This window comes from Arvicola amphibius, chromosome 1 (genome assembly GCF_903992535.2).
Source record: "Arvicola amphibius chromosome 1, mArvAmp1.2, whole genome shotgun sequence".
Lineage (NCBI taxonomy): Eukaryota > Metazoa > Chordata > Mammalia > Rodentia > Cricetidae > Arvicola > Arvicola amphibius.
The window spans coordinates 184,775,929-184,788,008 of record NC_052047.1 but is presented as its reverse complement, the minus strand read 5'-3'; the positions used below and the strand labels follow the sequence as shown (position 1 = coordinate 184,788,008).

Sequence of the window (12,080 nt, the reverse complement as noted above, 5' to 3'; positions counted from 1 at the left end):
AGAACTGGCCTGGGGCTTTGGGGCTTGGATGGAGGCCTTGGCATGATTGGCAGGATGGAATGAAATTGAAACTGGTCACTAAAGGTTCCAAATTTAATCAAGAATGAAGTTATTTCCTTATGTGCAAGTTAAAAAACTCAAGTTTGGAAACTCATTAGTGGCCGACTTTTTGTTTTATTTTTAATAGACTTCTGAAGACTGAACCTGGGCTGTGCATGTTAGGCAAGAACTCCATCACTGAGCTATACTCGGGCTTTTAATTTTTACTTCCAGACAATGTCTTACAGAGTGACCACTAGCAGCTGTAGTAAAAGGTTTGTGGATAGTTGTGGACAGTTGGTTTTGCTAGTCTGTAAACAGATTGGGCCCAGGAGATATTCCTGAATGTCAAAGGAACCAGGTTTAGCAGCTGTCAGGTGAACGGAAGCACAATGGTGGGGAGTCACAGCTCAGCTGGTGTCCTGCTCCATCAGCATTCTCTGGTTTTGTCTGAGACATGGCTTCTGTAGCCCTGGCTATACTGGAATTCGCTCTGTAGACCAGACTGGCTCCAAACTAGGAGATCTACCTGCCACTGCCTCCTAAGTACTGAGATTAAAGGTGTGGTGTACACCACCATGCCCAGCGTCTTATTGCTGTTTTTATTTGTTATTTGAAACAAGGTCTCATGTAGTCCAGGATGGCCTCAAGCTTGCTATATAGTCGAGGATGACCTTAATTATCAGTCCTAGCTAGGTATGGTGATGAGTGCCTTTAAAATCCCAGCACGTGGAAGATAGAAGCAAGCAGATCTCTGTGAGTTCAAGATCAGCCTGGTTCTATACCGTCTAGGGCTACATAGTGTCTCAGAAAAGAAAAAAATCCTTATCCTCCTGCCTCAACTCCCAAATGCAGGGATTACAGGAATGCGGCCCCATGACCACTGACTTGCAACTTTCTTAATGTCTCTAAACCCATGCCTTTCCCCCCCTGGTTTTTCGAGAGAGGGAACTCATGTCTTTTCTAGGGAAGGTATAATATGCCCATCTTACAGGTTTCAGAGATCAAAAGGTGAATGACTAAAGGCACTTGGCTTCACTGAGCCTCGCACCACACGGCAGGACTCAGGGAACGGGAGCTGCTGTCAACACTCTTGCTTACCCAGGACAAGGGACCCACGCTCACTTGCTGTGGGATCATCTAGCCCTAAGATTTCACCCAACCACTTATTAAGAACTGAAAGAGGGACATGGGGGGTGGGGAGCTGTTTCTTTGCAGGGAGTGGGGTATGGATTTTTAAATAGGTTTATTCATTGTTTATTCCTTATATCTAACAAAGCTAAGATTCCAGGAAAGAAAGCAATAGTACATGGCTCTTCCTCACCAAATACAGGCACCAGTTTCCTCCTCCTCTTCTCCAAGGTAGGAACATGTGTCATAAAAGTAAGGAGGCTACCAAGATGACTCGCTGGATAAAGGCGCTTTCTACCAAGCTTGACAACCTGACCCAATTGTAGAAAGAAAGAAATGACTCCTGAAAGTCAAGTCCTCTGACACACACACACACACACGCATACACACACACACACACATGCATACACACCGCACACATACACACACACACATACACACATGCACACACATACACGCACGCACACATATACGCACACACACACACACGCGTACACACACACACACATGCACACATACACATGCACACATACACACACGCAAACACGTACATGCAGACTCTTCAGGGTCATGAATGGGAAGGGATAACTTTCAGAGGCTCCTGCCAGGTCAGTTTCCATGGTGAACTGGTAAGGACAGAAGATGTGCTGGTTCCCTGACAGCTTCACTTCAGTGAAGCAGGCAGCTGTTGGCCTCCTCTCCCCTCTCTGAAGATTTCCTAGAAACCAGAGGTCGCCACCCCATGCCAAATTCCTCAAAGAAACTAAGATGTCAAAAGCTTGGGTTCATAAGTATGTGAGCAGCCCTCTCAGTGAAAAAAGAAGATAAGCTTCCATCTTCAAGGGACTAGGTGCCAGCCAGAGGACCCATTTTGTAAGCTCAGAGAGCCCTCTGCTGGGAGATGAGGCTCCGTACAGGAAGAGTTTGGGGGAAGGGAACATAAGGCTGAAGAAAGGTAGGAGAATCTCCTGAACACTTCCCTAGACACTTGGGACGTGAAACAAGTACAGGTCAAAACTAGACAGGATTGCAGTTTATTGACACCATGCCATGACAGCTGTTGACACTGGAGAAGGTGGTTAGCGAGAGCAGGAGTCGTCTCAGTGGACCTCACTGGGACCTTTTTACCCCTCCCATTCACCCTTTCAGCTAGAGGTCATGGATTCAGAGTGGAGATTTAATTCTACACCCTGAAGTCACTACCACCCATGCCATTCCTAAACCCATCTTCCATTTGGTCCATCAATTGAGGCCTGGGCCCTTCCTCTTCTTCAAAATAAGGGCAGAGGGAAAACAGAGCCATGTGTCAAGAAAGAGATGGGTTGCTGGCTGTGGTGGCACTTTTAATACCAGTATTTGGGAGGCAGAGGCAAGCAGATTTCTGAGTTTGAAGCCAGCCTGGTCTACAGTGTGAGTTCCAGAATAGCCAGGGCTACACAGAGAAACCATGTCTGAAAAAAGAAAACAAACAAAGGAGGAGGGGGGGAAAAAAAGAGAGCTGGGTGGTGGTGGCGCACACCTTTAATATCAGCACCCGAGAGGCAGAGGCAGGTGGATCTCTGTGAGTTCAAGGCCAGCCTGGTCTGCAGAGCTAGTTCCAGGACAGGCTCCAAAGCTACAGAGAAACCTTGTCTCGAAAAACCAGGAAAAAAAAAAAGAGGAAGAAGAAAAAGAAAGAAAAGAAAGGGGAGAGAGAGAGAGAGAGAGAGAGAGAGAGAGAGAGAGAGAGAGAGAGGTAGCTCCGTAGTAGAGCACTTGCGTAGCATATGTGAAGCCCCGAGTTCTTCCAGGGAGACTGACAGCTGGAAAAGAAGGAGCTGAGGTGGGGGTGTGGTGAATGTCTAAGAAGAGTCAATGAAACACAGAATTTCCTGTCTTGAGATTGTACGCTTGAGGCCTGCCTGTGTTTGAAGCACCATTTCCACATCAGTCCCCCTATAAGTGGGTTTGGGTGGTGGCCGTTCCTGAAGGGGAATGCTTGTTCTGCCTGGGTGATTTCCTGATTAGGGAAAGAACTGGAATTGTGGGATTTCTGTTTGAGTTATGACATCAGAACAGACTAAGAATGCCTAAAACGATTCCTAAAAGCACCTGCATCGCAGTGTGGAGGGCAGTGCAGGCTACCGACATCCGTTCATTCCTCTAGAAGAGAAGAGAGGAAGGGAGCCATTCAAGGATGTGGGGCACAGCAGGCATGAGCCCCATGCCTCCCTAATCCTAACACTGCCAGCCCAGATTCTGGAGGATTAGGTTCTGTTTGGCTTGCTGGTTGCCCTCAGTCTGTGTTCTGGGATCCAGAAGGGTAAGGGGCTATCGGAAATGTTCTGGCCAGAGAAACAGTTTAGGGAAGGAAGAATCATCTATAACCTGGCTTGCTGCTAGGTGGGCAGGAGACTAGCGAGGGAAGCCAAATATTAAGACATCCTAGAACAGCCTATCTGCTCTTGGCTTCCAGGACCAAATAGAAAAACACTTACATGTGTTGCTTATGTAGGTGGGCGCACACACAGGATGGTTTTGTGACTTGAACCAGAGAGGAGAGAAGGGCCTTATAGGGATGCCTCCTCCAGTCTAAGGGGTTGCTGGTCTCATTGGCTGCTCCCCACCTCAAGCCCCCTGACCCGGAAGATAAACAAGTGGTAACATTGTAAGGTGGCACCCAAGAAGCAGCCTAAGGAGGTAAGGAAAAAGGCAGAGACTGGCTCCCCTCAAAGTCCCTTGTTGTAGTAAACCACATCGATGCTGGGGTTTTGTGCTTGGATCTCAGCTCTCAGCTCTGGCTCCAGCCTGGTCACGTGTATGGAGCTGCAACAGAATAGCACAGGCTGGATGAATGTACCCTGGGCTCAGCATCTCAGAAGCCAGATCTCAGTACCCGGCTTCCCCTCTATCCCAGGTGAAGAATCCTCCCCCAAGGGCTGGCTCACAGTCATTCCCTCAGATCCTGCATCACCAGTGTGCCTACCAGGGGACACACTAAGGGCCAGAGATGTGGAGTCCTGTGCAGAGATTCTGGTTCAGCCCAAGGGCCTCACTCACCTTCTCTGGGGGAACAGGGCACAGCACAGGGGTGTGGCAAATACCAGGCTAGGGAAGAAGAGCACAGAAAATGTCTGTGAAGCTGGTCTGAGCATTCCCTCCCTGGACCCCACCTCATGCAAATAGCCCAGGAGTGAAGGCATTTGGGGGAGCTTTATCCCAACTGTAAAGGTTGAAAGTGGACCAAAGGACCATTCGGGGATGGTAAACTCAGTCCTGATAATAGATTCTGGATGAGGAAAGTGCCTCAAGAGTATTGAGCCAAAGCCCTATGACTAGAAAGTGACAGAATCAGGAATAAAACAGGCTGGACCTTCTGGACTGTGCCAGAGTTTATGTGCCTGGTTTCCTCTAATGAATAAAGACTGAACCCCTCACCCAGACTATTGATCTTCAAAGGCAAGAACCCCTAGGACTCTCTCTCTCTCTCTCTCTCTCTCTCTCTCTCTCTCTCTCACACACACACACACACACACACACACGTATTATGCACTATGGGTACCTTTACGAACTGGGTGTATGACGGAGCAATATATGTAAGAACCTCAAAAAAGTGCCCTCCACACACAAAATGATAAAGGCTCTCCCATAGGTCCTTATCAAACCCTTTCATACTTACCAGAAGCCTACCAGTCCCACCTGCAGGGGAGCCCCCAGCCAGGGGCGGCGCTGTGGGGAGATAGATGACAGAATAGTTTATGTTCCTATTTTCCTAACCTCCATTTAGGTTCTCCACCATGGTTTTAGCCCATCAACCTTACCTCTGAGCCCTTGAACATTTGGATGTTTCTCCCAGCCAGTGACAGGCTGGGACCTGAATATGGCAACCTCCTACCCCCTCCAGACTTGCCTATCCCATTGCATGTTCTTGCCTCTTTGGATTGGTTCCCATGGTAGTCTCTGACCCTGACTTTCTCTCATCTCGCATTCTCCAGGAGCTACTTTCTTCAGGAAGCCTCCCCAGAGTCTCCACTCACTTCCTGTCATTCCCAGTGGCAGACACATGTCTCTCTCCACACCTTCTCCATCCACTTCAGCCACAGTGACCGCTGTTCTGTTCTTCAAATGTGACAACCCATCCCTGCCCAGGGCCTTGGCTCTAGCTGTTCTCTCTTCCTGAAACACTCTTTGCCAGACTCTCCTTATTCTTTGGGTCATCCAAGGCCTATCCTTGTCTAAACTCTTCCCCCAGATAGTCTCAATTATAACGCCCCACTGATTTCTTACAAAGCACATTTCATAACTACAATGATATGTTTATTGGTTTTTTGTTTCATTGTTTTGTTTTTCGAGACAAGGTCTCACTGGGTAACTCTGGCTGACCTGGAACTTGCTATGTAGACCAAGCTGGCCTCAAACTCACAGAGATCCACCTGCCTCTGCTTCCAGAGTGCTGGGATTAAAGGTGTGCACCCTCCGTGTCCAGATATCTTGCTTGTTCCTTTGTCTGTTGGTTTCTGTCTTAGAGACTGTATGCCTCATGGGGACAGGGTCTACGACCATCTTAGTTCTGTTTAACATGTCTGGTGTGGTCGGTGATTAATTCTGATATGCTAATAAATGACTCAGTGAATGAGCTGGAGCCTGTATTCCTGAGCCTTGCTACCCTATCTTGTTTGTGCATTCATGACAATGTATGTGTGCCTCTTAGTGGGAGACACAGTGGTGGCATCATTAATGCGTAATCAAGTGTGGCAATGACAGTCATCGATGTGTATGACAGAAACCTCTGGACAGGCCAGGTAAGAGTGAGTTTCTTACCTTCAGGAAGTCTTTCTTCTCCAGAGCGTTCATGATCACTGGGGGAATGGCTGAGGGGAGAATCGGCAATGAGAGGTAGAGAAGTGGACTCCGGGAACCTGAGAGAAGACTGCCCTCCCAGCCGCCCATTCTTCCCAGACTTGCTGACTCTGACTTGTCAAAAAAACCCTGAGAACCTTGACCCCTCTTCTCTCCCAGCCTCCCGAGCTCCACCTGCCATCCCCGCCTCACCCATGGCAGGAATTGCCATGCCGATTCTCGATATCACCACCTGGAAGATTCCCTGTTTGGCAGCAGTCACCGAGTGGCCAAGCCTCTGACCTGCCTCATCCGTCACTGGGATGCCCACCTGCAGCTCCCTAAGAAGAGAAAGAAACTCAGGTCAGATGATAGGTTGTAGATCTCTGGAGACCCCTTAGCTTCCCCACTCAAAGGCTGGTTCTGAACAGCTTCCAGGGTGTAGGGTAGAGCCCAGAGAGAAGCAGACAGTACCCAGGCTGTAGGGTAGAGCCCAGAGAGAAGCAGACAGCACCCAGGCTGTAGGGTAGAGCCCAGAAAGAAACAGACAGGTGTTGTCCCAGCTCCACCCAGCCAGGGAGCAGGGGAATGTTGGTCATTCAGCGTGGGTTGAAGAAAATGAGTTTGGGGAAGAGCCTGGAGTATCAGGTAATTTCCAGGGTATTGGAATCCAGCATGACGGGGACAGTTATCTTGAGTCATAACTACCATGAATGACCCTGAGTAGCCCAGGTGGAATTTCTCCACATAGCATTCCAGAGTAATATAAACAAAACTATTAAGAATGTTGTTTGAACCGATCATTTAATCCCAGCACTCAGAAGGCAAAGGCAAGAGGTTTCTGTGAGTTCAATGCTAGCCTGGTCTACATTGTGAGTTCCAGGACTGCACAGAGAAACCCTATCTCGAAAAAAAAAAAAAAACTTATTGGGCTTTATGACCAGGACCCTGGTGCCACCACTGGCAGAAATGTGATTTTCTTGATGGTAGCGTAAGACACATCAGCGTACATTTTTGCTTATTGTAAGTCACCCTGACCATCATTCACACCACTTCTTCTCACTCAAGTCATGGGGCTGCCAGCACCATGCCCCATCAGCAAGTTCCCAGTGAAGAGTCCTCTGTGAACCTGTGGGTCTGCCTGCACGTTCAGTCTTACCACACCTCGGGGAAAGTTCTCACACAGTGGGACCTAGTGGTTCTTGAACACAGGGTCAGTATAAGCCAGGGTCCAGCAGCTCCACCAGTGATGGAGAGGACTCTCCCTGTACCTGGCTGGTCTGCAGAAGTCAAGGGCATCTGGACATCCCTGTGCCGGAAGCCAGGGCCACTCACCTCTGCCTCATCAGGGGGATGTTGATGCAGTTGGCAGCGGCCACAGCTGCAAAGGGTACAAATCGGCCGACTAGTGGGGGCAGGTGCTGGGGGAAGAAAGGCGGTGTTCAGAGCTCTGAGGACCATGGGGTGGGGAGGGGAGAAGGAAATAGGTAAAGGGTTAATGAGAGGCCAGTAGTGGCAGGGAGACTTTACCTTGGTGAGAGATTTGAGTCCCAGAGCAGTGGCCACAGCCCCAGTGGTGGCACTCACATAGGCTGTTCCCAACTGCCTGTAGAGGAAAAGGCCAGATCACAAGGAGAGATAAGAGTCCAGCATGAATTTCCAATGCAGAGGGTGTCAGAGAGTAACCTCATTGAAATCCCCATCCCCTGCTCCAGTGGAAACTTGGGTGAAAGTCCTCCTCCTTCTTTAAAAGGAGAGTGGGTCCCCCAAAAGAGGTACAAAAGGACTGAATGCCCTCAGGTGGTAGTCAAACATGTAGCAGAAAGGAGAGCTGAGCCCCTGGCACAGGTCCACAAGGACCAGGAAAAGCTGGGGAGGGGGGGTCTCACCGCACGGTGATGGGAGCATCCCCACTGCGATTGGAGTAATTCACAATAGCGTTGAAGGACTGGTTCACCCACTGCCAGAACACCACAGTCGGAGTCTTCCTGAGGGTGCAAAGATAGACTACTCATAGCTGTTCCTCCACAGTAGTCTCCCATTCTTGAACCCCCAATATTGAATTGTTTTTTTTATTTTTTTAATTTTTATGTACATTAGTGTTTGACTTGCATGTGTGCATGAGGAAGTCAGACCCACTGGAACCTGAGTTACAGATAGTTGTGAGCTGCCATGTGGGTGCTGGGAATTGAACACAGGTCCTCTGGACAACCAGGCAATGCTCTTAACCACTGAGCCATCTCTCCAGCCCCCAAACCCCCAATACTGAAACCCTCAGAGTCCCTTAACTCCTCAAGAGGGACTTAAGTGGTGGTCCCAGAACTTCCTCTTGTCACCCTCACAGGTACACCTAACACAAATGGAGGCTGGGTTCTGAGAAATAGGAAGAATTCTTACACACACACACACACACACACACACACACACACACACACACACACTGTTCTTTACCCAAAAAGGAGCAGAAAGGAGACTTCTAGTCATCCAGCCGTGTTCTGGGCCACCACCCGCAGGAAGGGGACGTGGATAAGTCTTACCTGTAGAAGGTGAGCATGCAGCCAGTAATGGTCATGTTCATGGGCACCTGGGCTGACATGCGGCCAATCAAGACCACCTTCTCCCCTGTGTCTGGATGGAAGGCAGAGTCGTACACATACTTGGCTTTCCACAGCTGGTCCTCAGTGAGCCCTGGGGTTGCCACACCAGCCCTGCAGAAATTGGCAAGGAACCAGTAGACTGTTATAGGGATCAGACCTGCTCTTCCTGTCTCTGCTGCTTGCCTCAGGGAACTCTGGGCGATGGACCAGGAACTTTGGCACTCAACCCCAGAGTAAACGAGCTCCCTGTCCATGGGGGAAGTTAAAACCTCTCACATTGCACACTTTGCTCTTTCTTTTGTGGTCCTGCATTTTCTCCAGGGTCACGGTGGTGATGGTTTTCAAAGGGTCTGAAAGGACTGGGGGGCACTCCAAGAGTTAAACCTCCTGAAGAGAAGAGGATTACTGCCTGTCTATCTGATTGGAACTCTCCTTTGGGACCTTGTCCTTGCAGAGTGGACAGCACTGGGAATGGTCACTGAAGAGGATCTGTGAATTGCCGAGCTGCTGCCTCCCCATAAATCCAATGCCGTCTCCTCAACCCAAATGTCCCAAAGTCCTCCGAGCTAAAGTGCTGTGTCACTGCCATCTGGTTTGAGGCAGGCTTACCTGTAATTCTGCACGATGTTGCGGGAAGCTTCCAGCTGGTCCCCGGACAACAGCAGATTTCGAGGGTCAGTAACCGTGAAGAAGTGCCGGGCTCTGCCTAGGAATGTGCTCTGGTCCCATCGAGGTTCCTGGATGTTGATATCTAAGCGCAAGTCCCCCATCTTCTGCAGGGCAGCAAGAACAAAGATCAAGTCAAGGACTTCACTTGGGGAAAACCTTGGTGGCTCTGCCCTGGTTCCAGAAACTATGACCGATCCTTGCAAGGGCTCAAGGTGACTCCAGATAGGAAAGCAAGGGGAGGGGAGGAGTTGCTTCCTAGGTAGTGCTTTAGCCAGGGACCTATAGCTACTAAGGAGGGGGAGGAAAGATTGGAACCAAGAATACATATAGCTTTCCTCATGCTCTGGCCTGGTGAGATCTTACATGGTGAGGATTTACACGTGTGTGCTTGTTTCAAGAGCAGCAACTAATCCGGGGCAGCTATCTTGAGCTCCCGCTGTAGGAGCCTCAGAACACCCAAGCCCATTTCAGCTTCAGGTCCCGGCTGCCCTAAAGCCTAGATAAACACTTCTAAGGCTGTTTGGGAAGTTGACAAAAGCCATCCCACACTCAAGCCCCTGATTGGAGGAGAGCAGGGTGGCTAGCCACCTGAGGGCTGATCCGTACCAGATCTCACACAGAGCAATGGCAGCCATTCGTGAGAAGGAGGGTATGCACACATCCCCTTCGAACCCATTTGCTTCAGCTCCTGCACAACAACCCGGCCTCTCCCTCGTCCTAACCCATCCAACTCTCTCAGAGCCACCTACCTCAGGAAAGGGCAAGAATAAGTGAATGCCCCTCCACACAGCACCAAAAAAAGAATGCCAGGAGCAGCCATCTGCTTGTGCTAGGCAAAAATCCTGCAGAATGACTAATCCCCTCCAACTCCACTTCCTCCCTCACGGTAGACAACGCCCCTACCCGACTCTCACATACCCACACACAAAGACATGCACGCCCTCCCCGGCACACAAACAGGTTAGACCCACACTGTATACACTAGCCAATCAGCCAGAATACCGTTACAGAGAGAGAGAGAGAGAGAGAGAGAGAGAGAGAGAGAGAGAGAGAGAGAGAGAGAGAGAGAGAGAGAGAGAGAGAGATTCAGCAATATCTATCAGATGCATTGAAAATATACCTACACACAGCCTCACCCAGCCACCTCCTCCTTGTACCCTCCAGATCCTATGGAATCCCCACAAAACAGAGAGCACCTTTCAAGCTAAGCCTCTTCCTCCGACCCCAGGCCCTCAACCCTATGCTCTGAAGATTCCCCTGGCTGCAAAGCACTCACGCTTTCCGGGGTTTTCAGCCTCTAGCAGCTCTCAGACCCGCCTTCCTCACAGCTCTTTGCTTTCCTCCCATCCATCACCGGGACGTCACGCGTGACGCTGAGCAGCAGGGAAGGGCGGGGGCTTCCTAGGCTCGTTCGCCCAATCCACCCCCGGCTTGGCAGAATTCCGGGGCAGTGGATGTCATATAGAGCGACTACTCTAGACCAGGCCGTTGAGACCAGACCCGACACAGTCTTTGGAAGCAGTTCTGGCCGCCTTCCCGACAAGAGAGAGGAGGGGAGGAGCCGCCCCACTAGCCTCCTTCGCTTGCAGTCCCTTGGCTTGCCTCCGGAGGCACCCGACTCGGCAGCACCCAGTCTAGGTGCACTGGGCGCGGGTGAACGGCGTGGAGGGCGGGCCACTGATGGTGCGCCGCCTGGAGGGACTCGGGTTACTACTTGTTTACTTGGTGGCTGCCTTGGCAATGGGCCTCTGCCTGCTTGGCCCCCTGGTCGGCTACCCCAGGACCTGTGGGCTCCTCTCGCAGAATCTCGCCATTCGCATTCCTTCCCAGTCACATTCCTGTGGTGCCTGTGCTCCTTCTGTGTCCCCCCAGCCCCCTTTACCACCCAACCCCCAGCTCCATCGTACCAGCAGTTTCCTTACGCCCCCAACACTTATCCATGCACAGACTGAAGCTCCAGCCCCTGGGATGTGCACGGTCAGTCTCCCATGATCTCTGCCTGCATCCAAGCTGGCACATCAGAAAGACTCCTCTCCTAGAGTGCAGGGGTCAGCTGCTCTGTCTCGCGGACTTTCCAGGACAGAGTGCCCAGAGAAACACTTTTTCGACTCAGGATGTGAAGAATGTATCACACACACACACACACACACACACACACACCTCTCACCCATTAGCACCCAGAGCACGGCCGCCGCACATCCAGGCTCCAGCTTTCGTTCCTGCTTCCTCTCAGGTTCACGTTCGGCTCTTTTACTTGGGACATTCTCCCACAGAAACCAGAGTCAGGACTGACTACGAACGGGGTGGCAATTTCCCGAGCCCAGGAAAGTAGGGTAGCCTGGAGAAGATGTGATTCTAGTCGCCAGTGCTGGGCTCCACAGCTGCCCTAGGTTCCAGCGACCGGTAGGGTTCAGAATTGGAGCAGACAGAGCCCAGAGGTAACAGGCAGGTGACGAGCTATAACCCGGACCGGCTCCCAAAGGTGCCAGGAAAGAATGACTGGCGTTCTCAGCAGCCAATGGGATCCCAGGACGGTACAAACCAGCCTTATTCCCGCAGCCGCACCGAGCGTGGGCGGGGTCCTTAGCTGGTTCAGTGTCTCAAGACCGCCTGCGGGTGAAGCCAGCGTCTGCGAAAGCGACCAGGTGAGGGGGGCGAATCCTAGAGGAAGCGGGCCGGAGGGCCCACGAGGAGGGAGGGAGGCCACAGAGATGCTCTGGAGGTCGCGGCCCCTGGTTTTGCACTAGCTGATCGCCCAGTCATGGGATAAAGTCTTGCAGTGGCTTTAGATCCACAACTGTAGCATGGAGCCTAGCAAGTCACTTG

General features: G+C 51.0%; 1 protein-coding gene across 2 annotated transcripts; it reads right to left on the bottom strand.

Annotated features, from left to right (window-relative positions):
- Nucleotides 1–2,842: 2,842 nt before the first annotated feature.
- On the bottom strand, nt 2,843–10,768 carry Sfxn3 (sideroflexin 3). Of its 2 annotated transcripts, none has more exons than XM_038335200.1 (11): nt 10,531–10,768; nt 9,195–9,358; nt 8,526–8,696; nt 7,878–7,976; nt 7,519–7,594; nt 7,324–7,409; nt 6,202–6,329; nt 5,971–6,020; nt 4,829–4,878; nt 4,210–4,257; nt 2,843–3,975 (listed from the first exon to the last, which is right to left on the bottom strand). In XM_038335200.1, the coding sequence occupies exons 2-11, from the start codon at nt 9,353–9,355 to the stop codon at nt 3,879–3,881; spliced, it is 966 nt and encodes a 321-aa protein (XP_038191128.1). In that variant the 5' UTR covers nt 9,356–9,358; nt 10,531–10,768; the 3' UTR covers nt 2,843–3,878. The 2 variants fall into 2 exon arrangements, with proteins under 2 accessions (XP_038191128.1, XP_038191137.1); XM_038335209.1 differs by lacking the exon at nt 10,531–10,768 and adding an exon at nt 10,004–10,191.
- Nucleotides 10,769–12,080: the final 1,312 nt, after the last annotated feature.